General features: G+C 46.9%; 1 protein-coding gene across 1 annotated transcript; it reads right to left on the reverse strand.

Annotated features, from left to right (window-relative positions):
• Nucleotides 1-11: 11 nt before the first annotated feature.
• On the reverse strand, nt 12-22,678 carry myocd (myocardin). Its single transcript, XM_071522145.1, has 13 exons — nt 22,624-22,678; nt 17,764-17,829; nt 12,205-12,369; nt 9,254-9,438; nt 7,482-7,586; nt 6,965-7,287; nt 6,707-6,863; nt 6,013-6,552; nt 4,962-5,468; nt 4,595-4,741; nt 4,035-4,163; nt 3,019-3,076; nt 12-2,832 (listed from the first exon to the last, which is right to left on the reverse strand). Exons 1-13 carry the CDS (start codon nt 22,676-22,678, stop codon nt 2,219-2,221), a joined length of 3,051 nt encoding a protein of 1,016 aa, XP_071378246.1. The 3' UTR covers nt 12-2,218.
• Nucleotides 22,679-23,696: the final 1,018 nt, after the last annotated feature.

Here is a 23,696-nt window from a genome sequence, read left to right on the forward strand (position 1 = left end):
GTTTATTGCTCTTCTTTCTGTAGTATACAGGGGTGCAGGCAAATACTGTTTTTTTTTTTTTTTACAATAGTAAAGCAAGTCAGTGGCCAAGCAACATGGAAGCTTCTGTCAGATGTGATTTTTTTTCTCTTGATTAGGGAAAATGACGGCAAAATCAACCTCCGCCAGGTATAAAATAAAAAAAAAAGGCCAGTAGATATTCTTAATCTAACAAAACAAGGGTTAGACAGAAGGTAAAGGAAATTTGGCATATATTTAAGGATGGGCATTCGTACATGTAACCATAGAACCCATTTAACAAGTGCAACAGTTTACTTCATAAGTAACAGGAAAAAGGAATATTTGGTCAAAACAGAATACTAAGTGAGACCCGATGCATGGTTTACAGATTTAAAGGCACATAATCGTAAATGCAGAATGTTTTTATAAGGTTCTCCCATTTCATCAGAAACGTCTCGGCCCTGGTACTTCATTTCTTTCATGTTGTTTGTGTTGAAAACAGAAAATCATCGACTTCTGGCTGAAACCTTTAGAGGTTTCCGGAAATTGAATCAGAGTATTAAAAAAAAAAAATCTCACATTATGACAACTACTTATAGGCTCGGGTGCAAGTTTGTGCTGTGTTATGTGCAGTATTCACAGTAAAGATCTGAATATATTACATTTTCCTATTCACAAGTGCTAATAATGGACATTTCCGCTTCATATTTTTCTCTGAGGAAAAGTGATTTAAGAAAATGCGTTCTCTCTCTGAAGTGGTCGGTTCACTTTGCATCACATTTTTAAGAGAAATTTGTACTAAGAAATGTGCATGGTCAGAATGGTAGCACTGGAGTTTTCCGGTAAATCAAGAATCCCAATCTATCATAAAGGAATGTCAGTATAAATACATGATAATGTATAAATATAAAAGAAAAAAATAAATAACTGTGATGGTCTTGGAAATACAAAGGGTGAAATTTGTAGGGACGAATCAAGAATTAAGTATGAAGTAAGAAAAAATAATAGAGATGAAATTGTATCTATTTTTCATTAACATTCCTCTGACTTTCCGTTAAGTGAAATCACTTTATAGTGTTAAAGAATGTAGTATATAAAGGAAAATTGTCATCTGATTTATTATGGGGCTTTCTTTTTTATATGAATATTTGTCCATGTCTTTTGATGGGAATAATACATTGGTAATGGATGGTGAGGGGAAATAGTTGTAAATTCGGCACAGTTTTTTTGCCGATTAAAACTGTGTTAAGACCAAAGGTTTTTCATAGACATTATTATTTTTTCCTCTCCCTAATGTCATTCTGTGAATAAATATGCCAAATAGTGAAAAGAAACTTGTATAAAAAAAGGTCCTTGAAAGGAATGACAACCGTTTCTGCACACATAATCTATGCTCAAGCAAACTGTGACAAATGTGTACTAAGCTAGAGGTGCAAAGTGAGATTTTTTTCATATTTACATCAAATGATGAACTGAATACATAATACACTTGTTTTGTGGTTTGTGTCTTCTCCCACACCGCTGACAAAATATGCAGACGTCAACTTGTCTCTGTCGGTACAGATAGTTATGATATTTACAAAATTGGCCATACTAAGCAATCCAATTCGCTTTGTCATTTCTTTCTTGTTTCCAGTAATACAAACATAGACTCAGAAAGTATACAATGATTGTCAAAATGTGTCTTCAAGTCTAGATGGCGTAACACTGATGTTGCAGGAAGTTCTGGTATAAAGCACTGTAGTCATGTCTTTCCATTGCGGTGACTTCTAGAAAAATCCTTCATGTGTCCACTGTCATACTGATTTGGTAGTTGTGCGCATCGTTGTCCAAAAGGACAAAGATCATGTCAAAAAGCACCTGGTCTTTGGTTTTTGGGTATGACAATAACATGAAAACTGTATTTCAGGCAAACTGGAAAAAATAAACAACAGTCTATGGCAAAATATAATTCTGTAGTTCAATTTCTGACTTAGTCGTTGATCTTTAGATCTAGGCTAATGGTCTACGCTTAATGACATTTCATCCCGCTGCAGTGCAACAGGGAACAAACGCTGGCACACTGAATCTGTTATGGGCAGCACTCAATAATTCTTTGGTATGGTCGGTATTGTAGCTGATCTCAGTGGTCTGTAGCTAGTAGCTACCTGCTAGCTGGTGTCTTGTGTTTGATGGCTATCTGATGACACTGGTCAACACTCGGATAGTGTTGCTGCTTTCACCAGTGCTCCAGGTGAAGGTCCATGGCAGAGTTCAAGTTAATGTCTGTGACATCCAGGAACTCTGTGTTGAAGATACTGGGCCCGTTGGGCGGAGCGACGCTGAAGGCCGTGGCCGAGCTGGGCGGTGTCAGGTCCAGCCACTCCATCGTCTCCCACGGCGTCTCGCTGAAGGTCATGCCCACCATCCCCTGCACCTCGGGGACGGGGGACACCTTGGTGCTGATGGGCGACAGAGGGGTCGGAGTGTCCATCAGGTCTCTGTTGGCCAGGAGTTTGTGGTGGTGGTGGTGGTGGTGGTGGTTATGGGGGCTGCCGTATCCTTCCCTGTCTCCGTTCCCTTCGTCTTCCTGGCCTCCCTCCTCGGCGGCCATTTTAAGAAGGGCTGCCTCCCCTCCGCGGCCGATGGGACTGCCCAGCAGAGTCTCCAGGTGGCTGTCGGCGATGTGATTGGCCGAGTGGTCGTAAGGGAGCTGGGGAGGGGACAGGTGCTCATAGTGGCGGTGGAACCTCGGGACAACGAGGCCGGCGCTCCCTGGGGACACAGTAATGTGAGGCACAACTTTGGTTACAGAGGACCTCTCTCTCTCTTCCCTGGCGTTAGCTGGCATCTCTTGAAGAGAAAGGGGAGAGGGAGGGAGGATTTAATACCGACGCACAGGTAAGATGGTTTCATTTAATACCAACTTGCCTATGTATGTGCAATGCCAGCTACACCTTCAGTCATGGATGCTAGCATTATTTGAGAAATTACATTAGATGTGGAATTTTAGAGCTGACCCTCAATCTGTTCCCTTACCTCCACTCTCTATGAGCACATCCAAAAGTTCATCCATCTGCTGACTTCTGGTCAGTTGCTGTAATGGTAATAAAACAGTGGTTAATACTTTTAATAAATGGAAAAGTGGCTTAATCTTTAAACCTAGTTATTTAATGGCTGAAATTTCAAGCTAATTCTGTTTGAAATGGATTTCACGTAACACAAAGATGCAAGCTATCAAGCGATTCATTCAAACTTGCAGAATGGAGTTTTAGTTAAACATCTGTCAAAGACTGAGCTGCTCTGAAGGCAGAAATAATCTTATTGGTTGAGTTAAACCGGAGGTCGGAGCCAAAGAAGTTTTTCTGGCTGGAGCCAGAAGAAAGACGTTTAACCTTTATTTTACCAGGCAGGTCACTTAAGAGCAAATTCTTATTTACACAGAGGTGAGGAGTGGGGAGGTAGTTATTATGAAGCCTAGCGTCCTTGCTACTAACTGAAAAAGTTAATGAAATCTAGCCATACTAAATTATGTAGGTTAGCTAGTTAGTTCTAACTACCCATACTAGCCTAGCTACCATACTAGCTATCAGTATGGGTAGCTAATTAGGTAGCTAGTTAGCTAGCCTACTAACCTTCCAAGACCATGAATGCCATGGTCATGAATGGATGAAAAAATAAGTGAATGCCATTCATACTTTTTATTTACATTTTGACCACCTTTGCCAGTTAACTTGCACTCTGAAGTGTGGTTCTTTGGCTCCGCCCATTAAGGTTTAACTCAACCAATACAGCTAGTTCTGCTACTTCTTCTTCTATTTCTCTCCAAGGAATGTTTATACAACTGAAACACCAATCTGCTTCAAACTTGGTCAAGGGTGGAAAGTAAGTGCAGTGAACAAAGCGATGGATGAAAAAAGGGGTGCAATATAGATGATGGACTCAGAGATAGAAGGGAGATAGAGGGAAAAGTGCAGTTAGAGCAACGCCAATGGGTTAAAAAAATACTTTGGCCAGCCACTATCTAATGAGTTTTAGCATGGACTTGAGTTTACCTGCTTGACTGCATCCTCATAGCATGGGGGCTGTCTTAAGTCAGATGCAGCTGATTCTGAGCTACTGAAGGCAGGGGTAGAGACCTGGCACTTTTGGCCAACTTGCCGAGGAGAGGGCAATATAGACATCTACATGAAAAATAGGCGAAAAGTAACATTAGCCTACCAATTAGAGAAGGGGAGCTTACTAAATGTGAGAGTACTGTACAGAATGAACTGTGAATTAGGCCCTGATGATGAGATAAGCTGCTTCCTAACGTTAAAAAGTCAATTTAAAAAATGGGTTGGCGTTGTGAACTGTAGAGTTCTTGGCAAAAAAAAAAGTCACTGACATATGAAAGAATATGTGATGAAACAGGGTGAACTCTGTTTCAAAGGGTGGGAGATATGATGAGAGTGACAATGAACCTCATAATGGAAGATGATTGTATAAGGTCAGAGAAAGGCAACACATTAATGGAAAAGAGAAAAATGGTTAAGTGAATGTGAGGTGATTCAGATACGTACATGACACCACTGCATTGCACCTATCAATACTCTTATTCTTGACTTAGTCTTACCTTTGGTTGCATATTAGGGTTATTGGCCTTGGTTGTGCCCCTGTGGTTGAGGCCACAATCAGCTGAGTTGGGAAAGACTCCCTGAAGGCCTCTTTGGTCAGAAGGATAAGAGCAATTCACTGTCTGGCCTCCAGTCTTCTGCTGGATCTGTAGTTAGGGAGGTAAAATGTTTTGGTACAGTGTTACCATGCTGGTTAGAAAACATAATACAGCAGAAAGACATAAGACAGTTTGTTTGCATGATGATGAACACCAACTGGAGGTTTACCCACCTATTCATTTACCACTACATCTGATTATTTTATTTTAGTTGGACAGGGTACATCCGTTAGTTAACTAGTTTCACATAGCAGTAAATGCATCATACCTGCATGTTGCGTGCCCTGGTGTTGCCCTGGGGCAGGGGGTGACTGCAGCCATCCCTTCCCAGCGGAGGTGATAGCAGGTAGGGGTTATTAGGAGACGAGGGCTGGGGGCTACTAGAGGGCTTTCCGATGGGAGAGTCTTGTGGTGAGCACTGCGGACTGAGGAAGGCAGACATGGTGGAGGGGCTGCCGGAGGAAGGGGCCGCGTCCATGCACCGCGGCCCGCCGGGACCCCCCATACCGGGGAGGGGGGCGCCGCAGTGTCCCATGTCCTCCATGCAGCTCCCGGGAGGAGTCTTCAGCTGCTTGGGAGAGGAGAGAGGGCAGCTGGAGGAGAGGGACATGGGCTCCTGCTTGATAGTCACGCCGAAGAAGTGCTGGCCCATCATGGCTGGATTCTGCTGGTGGTGCATGGAGGGGTGGTGGGGCTGAGATGGAGGAGGGATGTTATCCTGCGTCGCTCCGTAGCAACGCTTCCTCTTGTGGAGCTGCAGCTTAAGCTCTTCAACCTAACAAGCATGGTCACAAAGGTATTTATGTAAATGTCGTACATTATATACTGTATGAAATAACAATGTAACACTAAAGCTGCACTAGGAAAGGTTATTATGTAAAATACACCTGTGCTATCAGGTTATATCACAAATTGGGGCTGCAGCAGAAGATAATTGAGATGCCGGCATAGATTCGCCCTATTTGCCCAAATGAAATTCTGGTATTGGCCTGATGGCTGAACCTCGTCACCCCCTCCACCCCTACCAGCCACTAAGGAGAAAAAATGTAGGTCCAAGGAGTTCACAGCAGTTTACTGATGCCACATTACATGATTTTTGGGTAATGAAGTCCTTCAAACTTTCCAAAATTCGAACAGTTATCGCCCACTGCCACTTGGGGCCGCCAAAGTGTGAAGTTGCCCTGTGCAGCTTACTCTGCTTTTGATTTTTTTGTCCTAGTTTTGATATTTTAGGGTTATTTGTTATAACCCTATAAAAAGGGTTACTGTAGAATGACACTGATGTTTAAACATAACATCAGAGCAGATAATCCACCCACCTGCCTCTGTTCCTGGTGCAGCTTCCACGTCAGCTCCTCGATCACCTTCTGCTTCTCCACCAGCATCTTGTCCTTCTCCGCCTCCAGGCCCTCCATCCCTCCGCCCTCCCCTCCCCGCGGGCCTCCCCCGCTGCCCAGGCCGCCGCCCCCGAGGCCTCCCTCCTCGGCGCTGAGCTGGGCCGGGGACGGCTGCAGGGCGAACTGCGGCGGCGAGGACATGGGCACGTCGCTGAAGCTGTCGGGGAGCGAGCCGCTGAGCGACAGCTCCGACGAGGCCGGGGAGATGGGAGGGGTGGAGGAAGTGCTGGGGTACGGGTAGTAGCCCCCCTGGGAGAGGGCGCTGGAGGAGGAGGGCGACTGGTAGGAGGACAGGGAGCCCGTGGGGGTGACGGGGAAGGTCACGGTGGTGATGTCGCTGGAGCCCGACGGGGAGGAGCTAGCGTTGGAGTCCTTGAAGGGCCGCAGGCGCTCGATGAGGGCGGTCTTGGTGCCTGAGACGGGCATGCCGCGGATGCGCAGCTGCTGCCTGAGCTCCGACACCTGGCACAGCGGGAGAGAGAGAGAGAGAGAGAGAAAGAGAGAGAGAGAAGAGGAAGAGCTTGAGATCAAATAACTTTGACCTAAGTCATGACAGGCAGTTGTGGCATTTACATTGTTGGTTTTTGTTATCTGAATTCCATGGGGTGACACCTACTTTTAGGTCATCCAGATTGGCTGGCAGAGGCCCAGGTTTGACTGGCGAGATGCTGGTTTGATTAGGATATGTGGTCTTGACCGGAGAGGAGGAGCTACTGTTGACTGTGCTGGCAGGACCGCTGGAGCTACAGACCGACAGCGGATCGCTGGCTCCTCTAGAAGGGGGAAGAAATGAAGCGGGTGAGATACTAGTCACATGCGGCACATTGGCTTATATACATAAACTCTAAGTCGTCATCAGTTCAGTTTGACTTACTTCTGGGTTTGGGCCGGCGGGTGCAGCGGCTGGTAGCTGAACGTGGGCTGCCGCTGCTGAGCCTGGACCTGGGCCTGCGTCTGCTGGCCGTGCGCATGCTGCTGCGAGTGCGTGTGCGTGTGGGCGTGCTTCTGCTGGCTGAGGATCTGGAGCTGCAGGAAGAGCTGCTGCTGCTGGAGGAGCCGGGCGTAGGCCGAGTCCATGGGCGGCGGGGACTTCTCGGCCTTCTGGTCGGGAGGAATGTACTGGTGGTACTTGAGCTTCTTCACCTTGGGCTTCACATCTTTGGGCTTCTTGTGTCGGTTCTTGTCTGATGTCTTGGACTGTTCGGGGTAAGGAGGATGGGACGGTGAGAACATGGAATCCACCCGACTGGAACCAAACTGAACTAATGTTCTATTCCAAGCTTCTGCAACATTTTTCAATGTCTATAGAGAGAATAAAATATCTTAAAGAGAGTAGCTAAGTTAAAAAAGTAAAAGAGAGGTGAAAGTAAAACCTTTAAGGATTTGCTGACCTTGACAATAGCAGGAACAGGTATAGGTGGAGTAGCCTGGCTGTTGTTGGCACCAGACAGCCCTTCATCCTGGCTTTGATCAGGTGGGTCTCTGGTCGCACCCCCCTGTTCACAGATAAAGAGAAAAGACTTTGAAAACTCTGATGCTGAAGCTGCTTTTTGATCCAGTCTGACTACCAGGAATTTCCTCATTGCAACAGTGGTTTCTACTTCCATTTCACCGCTGCCTCTTGCACTCTCTATTCTTTGTGCCCCATGTGGCATCTGTAACATTGTCAACAACTCCCAAACAAAATAGTAAACCGAAGGTAACAGATCTACAAATTGACCATGGAGACTTATGAAAAAGGACTAGACCTTGCAAAAGCTTTGGTTCAATAAACTGCTTTGTGTGCTGTTTGTCATCAAATGCTGAAATCCCATGGTCTAGCTGTAGACGTCCCATGGTCCAGCGTCATTCTGGATTACTGTGACTGGTTGGACAAGTACAAACTCCAAAGCAACTACAGAAAATCTTCAGAACCTCTTGGGAATGGAGGCTCTGAGGAGGAATGAGGAATCATTCATGCAAATTAAATGTTCAAGAAAAGTTTTGTAATTCCAGACCAAAGCTAATAAAATGTGAAATGTTTATGCCCACATTCTAAAATGCTGTCATTTCAAATGTGTTCAGTTTGAGCTGCAGGGGAATTATGTTTGCACAATCAATATTGATTGTAGAATATTGAATATACTGACTGAGAATATATTTTTCTGCTCAGTATGCTCATTTGATAAACCGGTCCGTTTAGAAGTGGAGTTTCAATCAAACGGGTTTATCCAAGATTTTTTTTATCCCCTCCTTCTGACACATGGCTTGTGCCAAACTTTTGTCCTGGCACAGTGCTAAAACAAAGTCATGAATACCTGGGCACAGTTACTGACAACAAATTCATCTTCGCCAAGAACGCAGAAGCAGTTTGTGAAGAGACACAAGGAAGCATTTCATGTCAGCAGTTCACTGTTGTTTTCATCTGATTATTTGACTCCCTATTGTCAATCAAATATATGTCAACTATTGTTTGTGTCATTGTTTTTTGCTGCTGTTGCCTTTGGTTTTATGTATGCTGTGGACTTGTGTTGTCGTTTGTAATGCATCTGTTTCATTCACCTGGCAGCAAAAAGAATTCCCCTTGGGGATTATAAAGATGAATTGAAGAGGTGTGGAGACTGCTTGCAAGACATCTTGTAATCAAAATGGAATAATTATTACCATAAAATTCTGATAAAATGCAGGCTTAGTGATGTTTCATCCTCAAAAGTATTCCAAAAAGCTTTTCCAAAGGCAGTTCAATCAGATATTAGACACAGAGTTGATGATTAAATGGGAACATGTCAGAGGTAAAAAAATTTCAAGGGTATAAACAACACTGTTCTGGCATGAATTTCAATCAAGTGACCGTTGGAATGAGATCACCAGTGAAAGGTAAGCAGTGGGGGAAAGCTAAGGATGAATTGGCCGGCAGGACTGAGCGGCATGCGGGAATGTGACACCTGCCCGGTTGAACTTAGTTCAACGGTCATTGGCAACCATGAGGACACGAGGAGGAAGGTGTAGTTCACTTTGCCGCCACTGGAGGGCAGGGCAACCACAGCCGAGCCTCGATGCAGCAGAAGAGAACTGGCAACAACTGCTTGAGGTACAACAAAGTAGGAGTAAAAGACAGAGAGGGAAAACAAGAGGAGGAGATTTAGAAGAAGAGAAGGGACCTGGAGAACAGAGGTTTGTGTACCTGTCTCGGGCTGGTGAGGGCGGGCGAGGAGGAGGAGGAGGGCGTGCTGCCCACGGCCTCGGACGAAGGGCAGGCCGAGCCCTGCGACTCGTCGCTGTGGTGCTGCTCCGGGGACAGGCTGTCGCTGCTGCTGTCCTCCTCGAAGGCGTACGAGTCCTCTTGCTTTGGGAACTTACCATGGTTTACTGAGGGGAGAAGGGAGGGAGACAGAGATAGCAGTGAGGGAAAGAAGACCATGCTTTAAATGTTGTTTGACACGAGAGAGGGGGGGGAAAAAGGGGGGAATGTTTGTGTGTCTCAGCGTTGCCAAAGTGTGTTTGTGTGAGTGTGTTTGTGGGCGGATTTTGTACGTGCATCGCAAGTTGTATACAACACACATTCTCTCCTTTCAGCTGCGAACACTGGTATTCACACACTGCCTGTCTGTCACTTGCACCTAGTCCAGCACTCAGGCCAGAGGTGTTACGCTGCGCTGGTGAGAGACTGACACGGCTACTTTACAATGAGGGCAGCCCTGATTGGCCGGCCTGATAGTGAACAGGGCTTTGATTGGCGGAGCTAAGAGCGGCTACGCTATCTGAGAGAGCCAGGGTTAGTGAAGGGACAGAGCCAGGGGAGGGAGGTGGTAAAGGCTGGTGTGTGTGTGTGTGTGTGTGTGTGTGTGTGTTGTGTGTGCGCAGAGGTATAAGTCTCTCTTTTAGTATCCAAACATGTGACCTGCCAGGAACAGACCCTGGTTTCAATCACGGCACCAGTCCCGTTCTGTGTAACTCTCTGACCTCCCAACACACACATACACTTGCACAAACACACTCACTCACACACACACACACACACACACACACAGCTTAACACATAGCTTAGTACACAGCATTGTCCTAGATGCCATTTCCTCCCACCTGTTCATGTTTAACGACTTGATCGCTGTTTCTCTCCACTCACAGTCGGTCACAGAGAGGATACACACACACTCACACACTTACACTTATGGAGCTGTTAGTGTGTGCTTGGTGCATTTTCTATCTTTTACATACAGTACGGAACATGCTGTTTCCATGAACAAGTCTTTAAGTCAATTTGATGTCACCAGGAGATTGAGATGGCAGAATTACAGGAAATCTGCGAGGCGCACGCTCGCTTCCGTTTTTCAAGTGGTCGCTTTGGGTTAGTTACGGCGGGTCAAATAGTTTCCAAAATTACCAGCCAATCGTCTCACAGTGTTCTGTACCGGGTTGTGGAGCTTTAAGGTGAGGGGTTAATGCTGCAGGAGGGGGGATCCTCGGGTGACGGCTGAACAACAGCCTGGTCCTGTCACAAAGCTCTGTAGGTGGCTCACTGGAGCCATAGAAGTCTGCCAGTTAAAGCAAAGACACGGGGGAGGTAGATACACACACACACACACACACACACACACACACACACACAAGGATGCACGCAAACACACAGCAAGTGCTCGCACAAACACACACGCAAGTATGCATGCATTCACACAGCTACACGTGCCCGCACACACACACACACACACTTCTAAAGGAAAGGGTGGATCCAAATACAGCTGCTGTTCATCTCAATAAACCATGGTGCACTCCTCCTACAGAGGTAGTGTAAACCAGCTGACTGCAGCCTTTACGCAACATGTTTACTGGAAGCTCAAGGGGGCAAACATAAAACCGGCACGTACAAAAACATAGGAGAGTATCAAAAACACTGGCCGCTCCGCCAAGAATGATATAGCGAGAGTGACTAACATGTCAGGGGTTTTAAAGACAAACATCGCAAGGTCAGAGCGGCACGGCGGGGCGGCTAAGCCCTGACGCTTTGGACGTCCCTAAATCAATGGAACGTCTAAGCTTTGGATCTCCTTAAATCAAACACATGGCTGTGGGTGGATAGCTCAAGAGGGTTCCCCAAACACTTGAGTCCGCAATATACATTTAAAGCACCGCTGTTGGGAAAGCACCTCTTTTCAAAAGGCGATTTGCCTTTTCAACGCCACAATAACAGTTTTTGGAGATCCAGCATGGTCTCGAGACATTTTTGGGACATGAGCACGGTGTCTTACAATGCTCGAAGCGATGCAACTAGAAACAGGGATTAGTTTCACATAGCTATAGCACAGTGGAATATAATGTTTTCCAGGTTCAATTCACATTTTTATATATTCACATATTTAAAGAGTAAGTAAACTCCAAACCCAAATGTGTGTAAAGCCTGACATCTAAAGGTAAAAAGCATGCTACTGAAATTGCCATCTGCTATTGGCTGATCCTTGGTGCCAGGTGATGTCACCTTCTATAGAGTACAACAGGTGGTGACATCACCTGGCACCACAGATCAGCCAATAACAGATGGCCTTTTCAGTAGCATGCTTTTTACCATTAGATTTAGATAGGCTTTACACACATTTGGGTTTGGGGTTTAGTTCCTCTTTAACCATGACCAAAGTTTCAGTCGCCTAAACCTAACCGTAACCTTAACCAAACTTGTTTTACTTGCCTAAATGTAACTGTTAGCTTACCTTTTCACATGATGTACAAGTAAAAAGTGGCGAGTCCAGCTTATGCTACTGCCACATCACCCAATCTGTGCTATTGCCACATAATCCTTTCATGGCGGAGGAATGTTTGTGCGCATTTCACAAAATTTTGTTAGACTGTGCTGTGAGATCATTACAGAGAGGGCTGCAGTGCATTCATTAAAGTGCATGATCACAATAGTAGTAGTAGTAGATCACAATCTCAAATAGACTGCTTTGTAATGCTTAGTAAATGACTTCAACAATAGTTGGTTAATATACACACACAACCAGGAGGGGGGACGTGCTGTTTTCTTTTCCACTCAAAACGCGAGTGAGTATCAAACCACACACATCTAAATTTAGAGTCACACACGTTGAGGTGCAGGTGATAAACGTGTGTTAGGGAAACCGCGTGACGTCTCTACACGGATACCTGTCATGGTGGCCATTCTGACGGCAGAGTCTAGGGGAATGATATTCTTTTGGACCAGCTCCAGGGGGCCAGGCCTGAGAGCCAGCTTCTCATTCAGGTCGTCGGCGAGCCGGGCTCGCTTTAGCCTCGTCTGGGCCTCCAGAGAGGAGCCGTCTGAGGCTGGGTCTACACAACACACAGCAGGACCACACCATAAGCAACATACTGTACACACACACACACACTTGGTAAAAACCACATATATAAATCTGCCTTTTGCAGAGCTGTCAATACTGCATATATTTTCATATTTGTTTTGTAGTTTTCATTCATTTTTCTTTGTCTCCGTGTGTTTTACTACTACTACTACTTTGCACATAGCACTATTAATGCAGGTGTACTGCACCCAGCACTACTTTTTATGTGTATTTGCACTATTTTTTCATTCCGCTGAAATGTACAAACTGAACTTTTATAATGTACATGACAATAATCCTGAAAATTGAACTATGCATGCATGCTGCAATTGAAATAATTTTTGAGTGTTTTCGTACTTTTCATTTTAAATATTTTTCCTTAATAGGTTGCAGTGTTTTTCGTAATTGTGGTTTTTACCGTCATCTGCTCTATTCTTATTTATATCCTATTTTGTTTTTTGTTGTATCCCATTCTCGACCCAGTTTCCCCATGGAGATCAATAAAGTTTATCTATTCTAATCTATCGGGTATGCATGTAAATACAACTGTAATATTTTGTGGGTTTATAATTCAACAAACCAAATCTACAAAATGGTGTTATAACCCACAGTGGCGCTATCCAATATGGACCCGTTGCATTCTGCTGTTGTTTTCCATTCTGCACTACACACTGCCAATGCTTCCTTCAGACTTCAATAAGGCTGGTATTTGCCTTGCTCCTCTGCTTTGGAGCAGTTCAAATATCTCATCCGCTCTGTTGCTCTACTCCCGGTGCGGCCAGACACTTTCAGTGCTGGAAAAATAAATGGAGTAGCTCTAATTAAAGGGAACGGTCTGCAGTGGGTGAGAGTTGTCTACCTTCCACAATCTCTCTCTATTAATTCCAGTATAAATAATCAGGGCCAGACCTGACCTCCCTAGACTGATTACCTAGCAGTGACGATAAGAGACCAAATCTAGTTCGATTACCTCAGGGAAAGAAATAGCAACAGCACTTATTTGGTCAAATATCATTGTAGTCACATATTTCGGAGGCCAAATCTGGAGGATGAAATGAGATACAATGCCAGAATGAAATGAATTATATAAAGCACTTCGTTGGCCACCTCAGGTAAAAGTATTATTGTCTGGTGAAAAATGGGTTGAAACTGGAGATGTGACAGGTAATGCTTCATAAGAAACATGAAAAAATAACTTCAAAATCAAGCCAGATTCATCTCCGATATTAATTATTTTTTTATTTCCAAATACAGCAAGTATTTGGCTCAATGTCTCACTCAAATATAGACATCTATCCTTCTTTATAAAGCGTAAGGAGGAGAATTAGGGAGTATGGAAGGAAGAAAGGAAGGAGGGCAGGGAGGAAGGTGGGGAGAATGGGAGAAAAGAAGGGAGGAAGGTAGGGAGAATGGGAGGAATGTTAGTGAGGGAGGTAGGAGTGGAGAAAGTAAGAATGGAAGGATAGAATAAAGGAATTAAGTAAGGAAGAAAGGGATGGGAGGAAGGACACAAGGAAGGAATTGATGGAAAGATGGGAGGCAGAAAGAAAGGATGGCAGGATATTATGAAGGTACATAGAAAGTTAGGGTGCGAGGTAGGAATGAAAGAAAAGAAAGTAAGGAAGGAACAATTTTAGGATGGGATGTAGGAAAGGAGAAAGGAAGGCAGGGAGAATAGGAGGAAGAACGAAGGTAGAAAAAGGTAGAAAAGAAGGTAGAAATCAAGCAAAGGAAGTAAGGGTGGAGGGAGGGGATAAAGCAATGAATTAAGGAATTAAGGAAGGAAGGAAGGCAGAAAGGGAGTGAGGGAGGGAGGGTGGATGGAAGGAAGGAAGGAGGTAAAGTAAGCCAGGAAGGACAGACGATTCTGTATGCCAACATGGATCGACTGTCCTTCCTCTCATTGGTGTGTGTGGAAGGATCAGCTGCCGTCCCGTCCTGTCCCGTCCCGCCTGGCCTCGCTATGTGCTCGTCACGTTGGCGAGCCCGTCCGCCGTGCGCCAGCAGGGTGACATCACCATCTGTTTACAATTCAGCTGTCCCGGCCCCGTCACCGAGTCGCCCCCCCCCCCCCTGCCGTCTCAAACCCTCTCGCCACACCTGACACGGACTCGGCACGCGGGCCTGATTTAAGACCTGATTTGACATCGCGGGGACACACGGGGGCTTTAAGTGTGTTTAAACTTGTGTAACCAAACGGGGCGACGGGCGCGACGGCGAGCGAGACCGTCACTAGACTCCGCCACGGACGTCCCAGGGCGCGGGCACGGTGTAACGTGATACGGTGAAGTCTGAAGCCGGCTTACAGGACGTTTAAACATTCTACGGTGGTATTAAAACAGACGATGCACTTTAAACCTAGCGCGATACATGTACCTGCTGACTATTTCTGCCAAATGTAAACATTGCGCTAAGAGGTAAGACGTATGGTGCATTAGGCAAGAATCATTTCCTTTTGTGTTTCCATCCACTGAGGATTACAGAAAAGGCACCGCTGCCATGGAAATGGAAATGGGGCCTTGTAGAAAGAGTGTGGTTCAGCACATGTGCAAAGGTATACCTGCAGTTGTAGCCCTACTACTGTTATGAGGAAATATTAGATTGTGTGTGTGTGTGTAGCCGGACCTGTGGCGAGCAGTCAGACAGCGCGCTCCTCTGCAGGGCCACACGCCAGCCAGCCCCGAGAGGCTGGGGCGGATTCTCGGATAGCCTAATAAACACCAGATGTTCCCTGGGTAATATATACACAGACCCTGCGCCGTGTCCATCTCCCCAGCAGGAATAACACAGCCAGGCAGAGCGGGCCAGCATCTGAAGTATCACGTCTAGCGGGGAGGACGGAGGACGGAGGACGGAGGGAGGGACTCACGGCTCTGCGCTGCCCCCGAGACATAAAGACCCAGAGGGGGGAGATGAAGCTGCTGGTTTGGAGATAGACGTGGGTGATAAGCTAGTTCTCGAGAGTGTGTACAAATCTGTTCACGACCCCCCTTTCCATCTGCGCCGCCGTCCGCCATCCAGAGATAAACAACCAATCGAAGAATCTTTTTAAAAAGCGCTCGGAGCCCGCTGGCCAATTGCAGTTCTCCTTGCTGCCTTATCTCTGACAGACTCCTAGAAACTGATAGGGCCTCGCCGGGCCTCTGGATTCCGTTCCCCCGCACACTTACCAGCGTTTATCTGGAAGGCTGGAGCCTCTGTGAAATGGCAAACGGTGCCAGAGATATCATTCAACAAATCCCTGGCCTGCAGTCCCCGGTCCCCGGTCCCCTCCTATCCCTGCAGGCACTCCAGAGCTCAAACATCTAGCCTACAGCCGTGGGACCAATGCTACACACCGGCCTCTCTCGCTGCTCCCACGTTTGCCAAGATGACACATCGTTGCTTTACAAAAATACAGACATTGATAAGATCTTTATAGGTGGCTATCTGCGGCTGTAAATGTCTTCTGCTGCAGGAAAACAGACGCTAAACAATCTGAGTGTTTGTTTCCTTTGGGTGAATATCTGAAATGCAGATTTCCAGAAGTGCCGTATGACGCATGCCAACGATGCACAACGCCGAAGAAATATTCAACAGTGTGTCACGTTTGTGGCGTGTGCTGGCATTGAAACTTAAGCGGCATCGCCAATGTAAGTCATGCCGCAAAACATGACAGCGGACGCTCTGGCCTAAAGAACACGAGAGCCCATTAATCCTAGTGGCAGTTGGGGTTTAAGAGCTCCCTCGCTGCAGATGGGTCTAAATGTTCTCATCACTATTTTGATGTCTAAGAAGCACAAAGCCTCTGTCTTAGTGCGACATCGCAGCTCGGGCTCTATGTTGCAAGATGGTCGTGTTTGGGCGTGCCTCGTGTTTTGATGTGCTGTGCTGTAAACAGGTACTGTCTATGTAAATCTGGCCCGCTGGCTGAGCAGTCGCTGTGAGTCCAAAAGCCCTTGCAGCACAAGAGCATTCCTCGGCGGTCACTCACCGACCTGTCTGCCTGCTCGCCTGGCTACAACATCTGCCTGTCTCTCTGCCTGCCTGCCTGCCTGCCTGCTATGCGCATGTATCCACCTGCTTCCTCTAGATCCACCGCTGGATCTGTCAGTACCAGTGGATTCATCCGTCTCTAGAGTCTAGAGCCTAGAGTTTGGGATCTGCTTGTCTGTAGAGCTGTCTGTCATTTTTTAACTGTTTTCCTTTCCTTCTACCTGGCTCTCGCTGCGTCTGTCTGTTTCCATGCTTTAATCTAGGGTGTAGGTCCGTCCCTCAAAGAGAGAGAGACAATTTATAGGTCCGGCCTCAGCACTAACATGGTGTGATGGGGGCAGCGGTGATTGCAGGGACTCTGGTTACACGGTTTTATGGTGAGGTAAGTGCCTCGTGGTGTGTCATGTTTCGGAGGCCGAAGTCAGATGGCACAATTGTACACACTAGCTAGATCAGGGAGAGGCAACAATGTGCAATGGAGGGCAGAGTGTATGCAGGTTTCCACTCTAACTAAAGACTACAGCAGCTGATTTCACAGATTAGTTCCTCCTCCCTGGTTGAAGGTGTGTTAATCAGATAAACCACCTGGGGTAGTCTTTGGTTGGAATGAAAACCTGCAGACTCTCGGCCCTCCAAGGCACATAGTCGCTCATACCTGACCTAGACTATCCTTCTGTTTCTCTGTCTTTCTCTCTCTCTCTCTCTCGCTCCTCTTGTGTTCTTCTTCAGGCGGTTGGCAACAGGATCGGCCTCTGCCTGTTCGTTCGTTTGTTCATTCATCCACGTGTTGTGCAATATCTCAGTATCAGTGTTTCCATTTGGACAAACCTTTGGGAAATGACGCATCTCACGACTGCGTTGCAGCATTTTCAAAAGTACAGCGATTTTAATAGTCATATCTACCACACCGCAAGTTCTGATCTTGAAATCTATCCAGCTTGCTCTACAAATTTGCCTCCAGGATCATCAGTGTACCTCATGTTGGATTTTTACAATTGTGAGAAACAATTTCTTTTTCATTCATTTACTGATTGGCCCATGGGGTGACTCCATCATTTGTACAATCAACCAATATGGGGCAGCACAAATGCCAATGTAGACAATGTAAATGTCTCTATAAAATATATTATAACAGATTTGAATTTTTGATCTTTGTCACATTTACATATCTTGTTACTGATTGGCTGACAGGGTGACCGCATCATTCGTGGAGGGACGACATGTTTGCTGTTGCCTCTGCTCATTGTGTCTCTCTCTCTCACTCTTTCTATCTCTGTCTTTTCTGTCCCGCTGCAGGCTAAAAGCACTTGTGCATGCCTATGTGTTGATGTGAGTGGAAGGAAGTGTGTGTGTGTGCGTGCGCATGTACGTTCGGCATGTATGTGCACGGTCGGAAGGTGTTACTCACGAGGCATGATGCCCTGGTCTGCCAGTTGCTCTCGTGTCCTCCTCTGCTGAAGTCTTAACTGTAGCACTAAAGTTGGGGCAGGAGGAGGGTAAGACAGAGAGAGAGAGAGAGAGAGAGAGAGAGGGAGGGATGAGGATGAAAAGAAAGAGAAAGAGGAGACAGAAAGAGGGGAGGATGGGAAAGACAGGTAAGGGAAAGAGAAGAGGCAGGGAGAGACTGAGAATTCAACCCACTTTAGATAAGTAATACATACTGCTGATTGTGTTTCATAGTTTTGACTCGGACTACTTGCTGGATTTAGTTGGAGAGCAGATGTGGCCACCAAGTGTAATTTCACTTCATGTTGCAATGAAACAAGCATCCCATGCCAATCTCTAGAACTCATTCAACAGACAGCATGCAGCTCAGACACACACACACACGCACACACACAAACACGCACATACATATATACATATACATGCAGAAAACAGAAAAAAACCCAAAGCTGCTTGCTCACAAATATTTCTGTGAGCAGGATGTAGGGAATGATAAACACAGCTCCTGGCTTTTAAACAGATCTGCTCAGCAGTGTGTGGTCCGCCGTGTGTGTGCACGGCGTGGTGTGCACGTTTCTGTGTGCTGTGTGTGTGTGTGTGTGTGTGCGTGTGCAAGTGGTCTAGGTGGGAGTGTGGGGTCATAAACATAGAGCCTCCCCCATGTCTGTTCGTCTCCTTGTGTCTGTGGCTCTTTGCTCTCTTTATTTCTGTCTCGGTGTGTGTGCATGCGTGTGTGTGTGTGTGTGTTTGCCTCCCCACTGTTATCTGAAGGTCTCTCGGTGAAATCCTGGATCTGACACACAAGTATGAAGTGTTCCTCCTCTCTGCGTGGCCTAATCAGGCTGTGCTTGTCTTCATATTGTTAATTATCTCTCTCAGGTGGTTCGTATTCGCGCTGCACTTTTTGCAGGCGCCATAAAAACCCGAGTCCGCGAGTCTAAGCTTGTTAAGCTTGTTGATGTAACAACTTCTGAGCTCTTTAACAGTTTGACCAAATGTCAGTGGACTCGGGTGCCACATTAGAGCGCGGAAAGGTCTCTCTTGGGAGAGCACCTCCATTATGTAACACCGGGCCCTTCCCTTCATCTGACATCTGCTTTAGTTTACAGTGCAGGGGCCGTGACCTGCTGCTCGCAACATCACACAAGAGCCAACGCAGGCATTAGCCGGTGACTGAAAGCTGACCAAAACATGTCACTGATACGGCCTCGGTCAAAGGAAAAGTATTTTTTATAAAAATACATCGCCTCACCTCCCCCACCCCCCCCCCAATAACGATCACCCGTCCGTGCGTACAGGCACGCTTACATGCACGCTCTCTCTCCTAATCCGTCTCTCTCCGAGGTGACAAATGAAATGTAATTGTGTTAGCTAATTCTTGCACAGCCTCTCTGATATGAACTCAAGGAAAGGATCGTTGCTGCGCTGCGTTATGCTTATTGAAAGGGTTATCAATTATTCTGTCGGCAAAAGCGCAGCAGCTGCCATACAATCCGGGCTTTCTTCTAAAAAGCCTCGCTAAAAAACGGAGGGTTGTCGCTCTTGGTTGCAAAGTATACACATTATATTAGAGGACCTGCGCCAAACGGTGTAATCACAGATCATTGAAGCATATGATACTCCGGTTCTCTCGCCGTTCGCTTTGAAATCGGAGAGATTCGTCCCCGACTTTGGCTTTCTGCACAACAAAGAGCATATGAATTTCATATGAACCGCCGCATTTGCAAAATCTCAAATTTATAGCGGAAATATGCCGTACAAATAATGTGTGGCCCAGTTGGCACCGTGGCGGTGGCGATTCTAACACAGGCTGGTGGTAATCTGATTTATTGTCCTAGTCACACTCACAGTCACCCAGTAACAGAGCAACAGGCTAATAATAACACCTCACCAACTTTTACACTGAAACTCTAACTACTGAGCTAAAGGGACTGGTTGCATTTATTACATCAATCCTCCTGAACTTTCCTTCAACACGAGCAGGAATGCAGTCAGGACAGATGAATGAGCGTGAGTGTATAACTTCTAATAAACAGGTATTCCTCAATGACGTATGAGGTTTATTTTAGTCTAATACCCTTGCATAAAGTGAAAATCCACCTTAAAACAGAACTCACATATTTTATTCCAATGGTCTTGGACAGTTCAGGCTGGATTTGTGAACATGAACCAGAGCCAGACACAGGAGAGCCAACACTCCACCTGTGTTGCCATTAAGATACAGTTCTCTGGAGCTGCTCCACTGACAATGAATGATGGTCGACAGTGTGATTCCAGGGTGATTTTCTGGTGATGTGGGCTCATTTTGGGTTGCAGAACTACAATGAGAAAAGCTCATTTGAGTGTAAAAGCTTCAAAAAGCATTATATTCCGCTAAAGCCAGTGCCCCATGCATTGTCAATGGAGCACATCAAGGTTTTTTCTCTTGATGATATGGCATCTTGGCCAGAAATACTGATTAAACCAGCCAAGATCACTGGAACAAGATATGTGAGATGTGTGTTGTGGTGTATTTTCTCTTTAAAGGTCTAATCCAAGACAAACACACCAAGGTAGACCTGCCACCAAATAAAAAAATATGGGCTTGGGATCAATTTTCATTCTCAAATTGATTATTAGAGCATTGCATACAAAGACTAGTAGTATATGACATGAAACATCTTTCAAGAAACCCTAGATTGGGTGAGGTAACTGACACAAAACAGGTCTTTTCGCGAAGAGAGTGCCAGTGTGTGGTACTGATTTAGCATTTACCATGTGGTTGACACCTCCTTGTATTGATTTAACTCGTATTTGACGCCTCTGTCATGCAATTACGTAATGGCAGTCCAGCTTTCGGAGCAACAGGCCACAGCCCTTTGAGCTGTTAATCAAATCGGCATGAGAACCAGTCAGTAACACACACACACACACACACACACACACACCATGTGGTCCGCTGGGAGCACTTAAGTGAGATCTCTATCTTCCCTTGTAGCTAAAACCGTGCAGCAGTAGTTCCCATAGCTTTCATAACGCGGCCCGGGCGCGGCGCGAGGAGCAACAGCTTCACATGTTCACAGGCCCGCCCGAACGCAACCCGGGCCGACCGCAGCTTAAAGAAAACCGTAAATCTCGCGCGAGCAGATCGGCTAAGACTCCCTCTGTCATCGGCGGTTATCAGGGGGAGATTTAGAGGCGGTTTTTACTTCGCTTACGCACTGTATTTCACTCATGCGCCCATAAATACACTCCGACCAATCATTGTCGGGGCTGTAACATCACATCGCATCGCCCCCCCCCCCCTCCATCCCCGGCATTAATCCCGCTTGACTGCAACATCAAGCAGACTCGGAGCGAGGTGACCTTTTCGGCATTAGAGGCGGCGTATCTCCAACATCTGCGCCACATTAACCGGGCTGAAGCACGTGGGTCAAAAGCAACACGGGAACGCAGCAGAACCCTGAGCCGCCCCCGCCAAACGTTTGCCCAAGACTCCCACTACTTTTGAACTACACTCTCTCTCTCTCTCTCTCTCTCTTTCCCCTTTGCCTCCCCAGAGCACCGGGGGTCATTTCCCACCCCGCCGGTCTGCTCTAAACAACGCAAAGGAAAAGCATCATTTACCCTCCCATTTCTGGAAAGCAATTAGAGCTTCGGAGGGAGATTGCGAGGAAGGGTTGAGGCCCGGTCGATCCTGTTTGCCCCAGTTTGAAAGGTTGAAAACACTGCTTTTGGAGTTGTATATCGAGCTTTAAAAGCAAGGAGAGTGGGATGTGAGAGCTCTGATCGCCGCCATCAGTTACATTTTCCTCAGGGAGGTGGCAGTGTTGGTCAGACTACTGTAGCACACATGCACAGGCTCCTAAAAAGTGCCCAGCAAACTTCAGCGTAAGAAGTGGACGTACAGAGATAGAGTGATGGAATTAAAGATGGGAGTGTGTGTGTGTGGTGTGGTGTTTGTGTGTGTGAGAGAGAGAGAGAGTGAGAGAGAGAGAGAGAAAGATAGATGGACACACAAAGCCCCAACAGCTGCTGTGTGTTAAGGGGAGTTTAAATCAGTGCTGTAGTCCATACCGTTCCTCCCCTCTTTTGATATGCACAGGTAGACACACACACACACACACACCCTCAGCTTCGATCTCAGCCGCGTTATGATAACCCCTGACCCCCCCCACCCCCACCCCCCCAATCCACCGCCTAATCTCTCGTTATCAGCCCCGTTACAGAACCGCAGAGCGAAGGAGGTCTCTCAGCAGCCGGACGCAAAAAACAAGTGCATCCAACCTGCCCCGGGACATCGCCCTCACATGTTCTGCTCCCTTGTTTTTTCTTTTTAACGAGCGGGGGCAGAGGAACCATCAAAAGAACACGCCCAGTCAGTGAATCCATCTCGCCCTGTCGTCCGGGGGTGGGGGGGGTGGGGGGCTTGGCACACGGAGGATTTTCGGTTCTTACGCCGAGAGGCCTTCCTCGTACCATCCGGCGTGCCCCCCCCGCGGTAAATTACGCGCACCTGTCACCGCACCGGTGTTGCTGAGGAGCGTATTGCGGGGCGTCAAACGCAAATCATCGCCCCCCCGGGGGACACATGAATGACATAATGCGCGCACGGGATGACCTCGGGGGGAACGGGAAGAAGAAGAAGAAGAAGCGCTCTATAAATGTCAAGCGTTGGCAGACAAACTGTTACCAAGGAATGCGTCTTCGGATTCAGCAGAACTCTGTATACTCAAAGTGCACGGCTGCAGGGAGTGTGCACGAGAATGCCTTCACATGCAATGATAAACATGACACTACATATAAGACAAGTGAATACATATTACAGTTTTGTAGGACTTACCTGATCTAAACTTGCTTCGTATCAGTATGGAGTGTTCAGAGCCCAGAAGAGTCATAATGCTTACAGTACGGTTCCAGTGTTCAAACGGGGCAAAATAAAATCACACACACTTGACAAGCGGCACACACTCGCGCTCCGACCCCCCCGGCCGCCTCTCTGGACCCCAGGCTGAGACGAGGTCGAGCCCGCCTCATCAAAAACTGGTGTGAGGGGGGGAAAAAAAACAAAAATAAATAGCACACTGGTTGTCTTCTTCTGTGTCTCTTTCAGCCAGTGTGCGCGCTAGCAGCAGGCTCCCCCGCTCTCTCTCTCTCTCTCTCTCCGTCTGCCGCTCTCTCTCTTCCTTCCTTCCTCTTCTGCGCTCTCTCTCTCTCTCTCTCCCCCCCAGGGGCTGATGTGGGAGTGTGTGAGTCGGCGAAGGGGGCCGGCGAGGCTTTTGGTCCCATCTAAAAGCTGAGAGCTCTGAGCCGGGGGCCGGGGACAGCACAGAGAGATATGCCCTGCTCCTGGGAGGGGCCAGCTACCCAGGGTTTTCCTCTGGCTCCACCCCCGCCCCTCCGGAGCTGGAGGGCTGGACGGGGCTTGGCTGGCTGATGACTCCCTTCCTCCATCCCCTGCCCACCAGTGTAAATATATCTGCCTATCTGCCCCATGGACTGTCATTAGAGAGGAGAGGGAGAGAGAGAGAGAGAGAGAGAGAGAGAGAGAGAGAGATAGGGGAGAGAGATCGAGATACAGAGACAGGGAGAGATAGTGGAGTAGCAGTACAGCCAGGGGGTGGAAAGTGGGAAAAGCAGGGATCTAGTGAAAGGTGGAGTTTGTTTTGTTTCAACACGCTCTGGATCAAACTTTGGGCAGCCAGTCACATCGGCATAGTGTGGGCAAAACAGTAGCCTAATGCAAGATTTTGTTGTCAAAGTGCCTTTAAAGACATCAAAATGAGTTTCAAACAACTAGTGGAAAGGCTCCATTTTTGAAGCAGGCTTTGTGCTTATGACCAAAGGCAACCGAGAGAGAGACAAGAGAGAGAAAAAAACAATATTATGATGTGTTTTAGGCAGAAATAATTGGGG

This window comes from Centroberyx affinis, unplaced genomic scaffold (assembly GCF_046629955.1).
Source record: "Centroberyx affinis isolate AG114_WGS23_722 - 3 ecotype Tasmania unplaced genomic scaffold, CSIRO-AGI_Caff_v1 ptg000955l_1, whole genome shotgun sequence".
Taxonomy (NCBI): domain Eukaryota; kingdom Metazoa; phylum Chordata; class Actinopteri; order Beryciformes; family Berycidae; genus Centroberyx; species Centroberyx affinis.

Excerpts from the sequence above, each read along its gene's own strand:
- myocd (XM_071522145.1), bottom strand. The coding sequence starts at position 22,678 with ATGACTCTTCTGGGCTCTGAACACTCCATACTGATACGAAGCAAGTTT. Across the intron at positions 7,288-7,481 it reads CTGTTCCTGCTATTGTCAAG|TCCAAGACATCAGACAAGAA; the intron begins GTCAGCAAATCC and ends TACCCCGAACAG. Across the intron at positions 4,742-4,961 it reads CCAGGGCACGCAACATGCAG|ATCCAGCAGAAGACTGGAGG; the intron begins GTATGATGCATT and ends CCCTAACTACAG.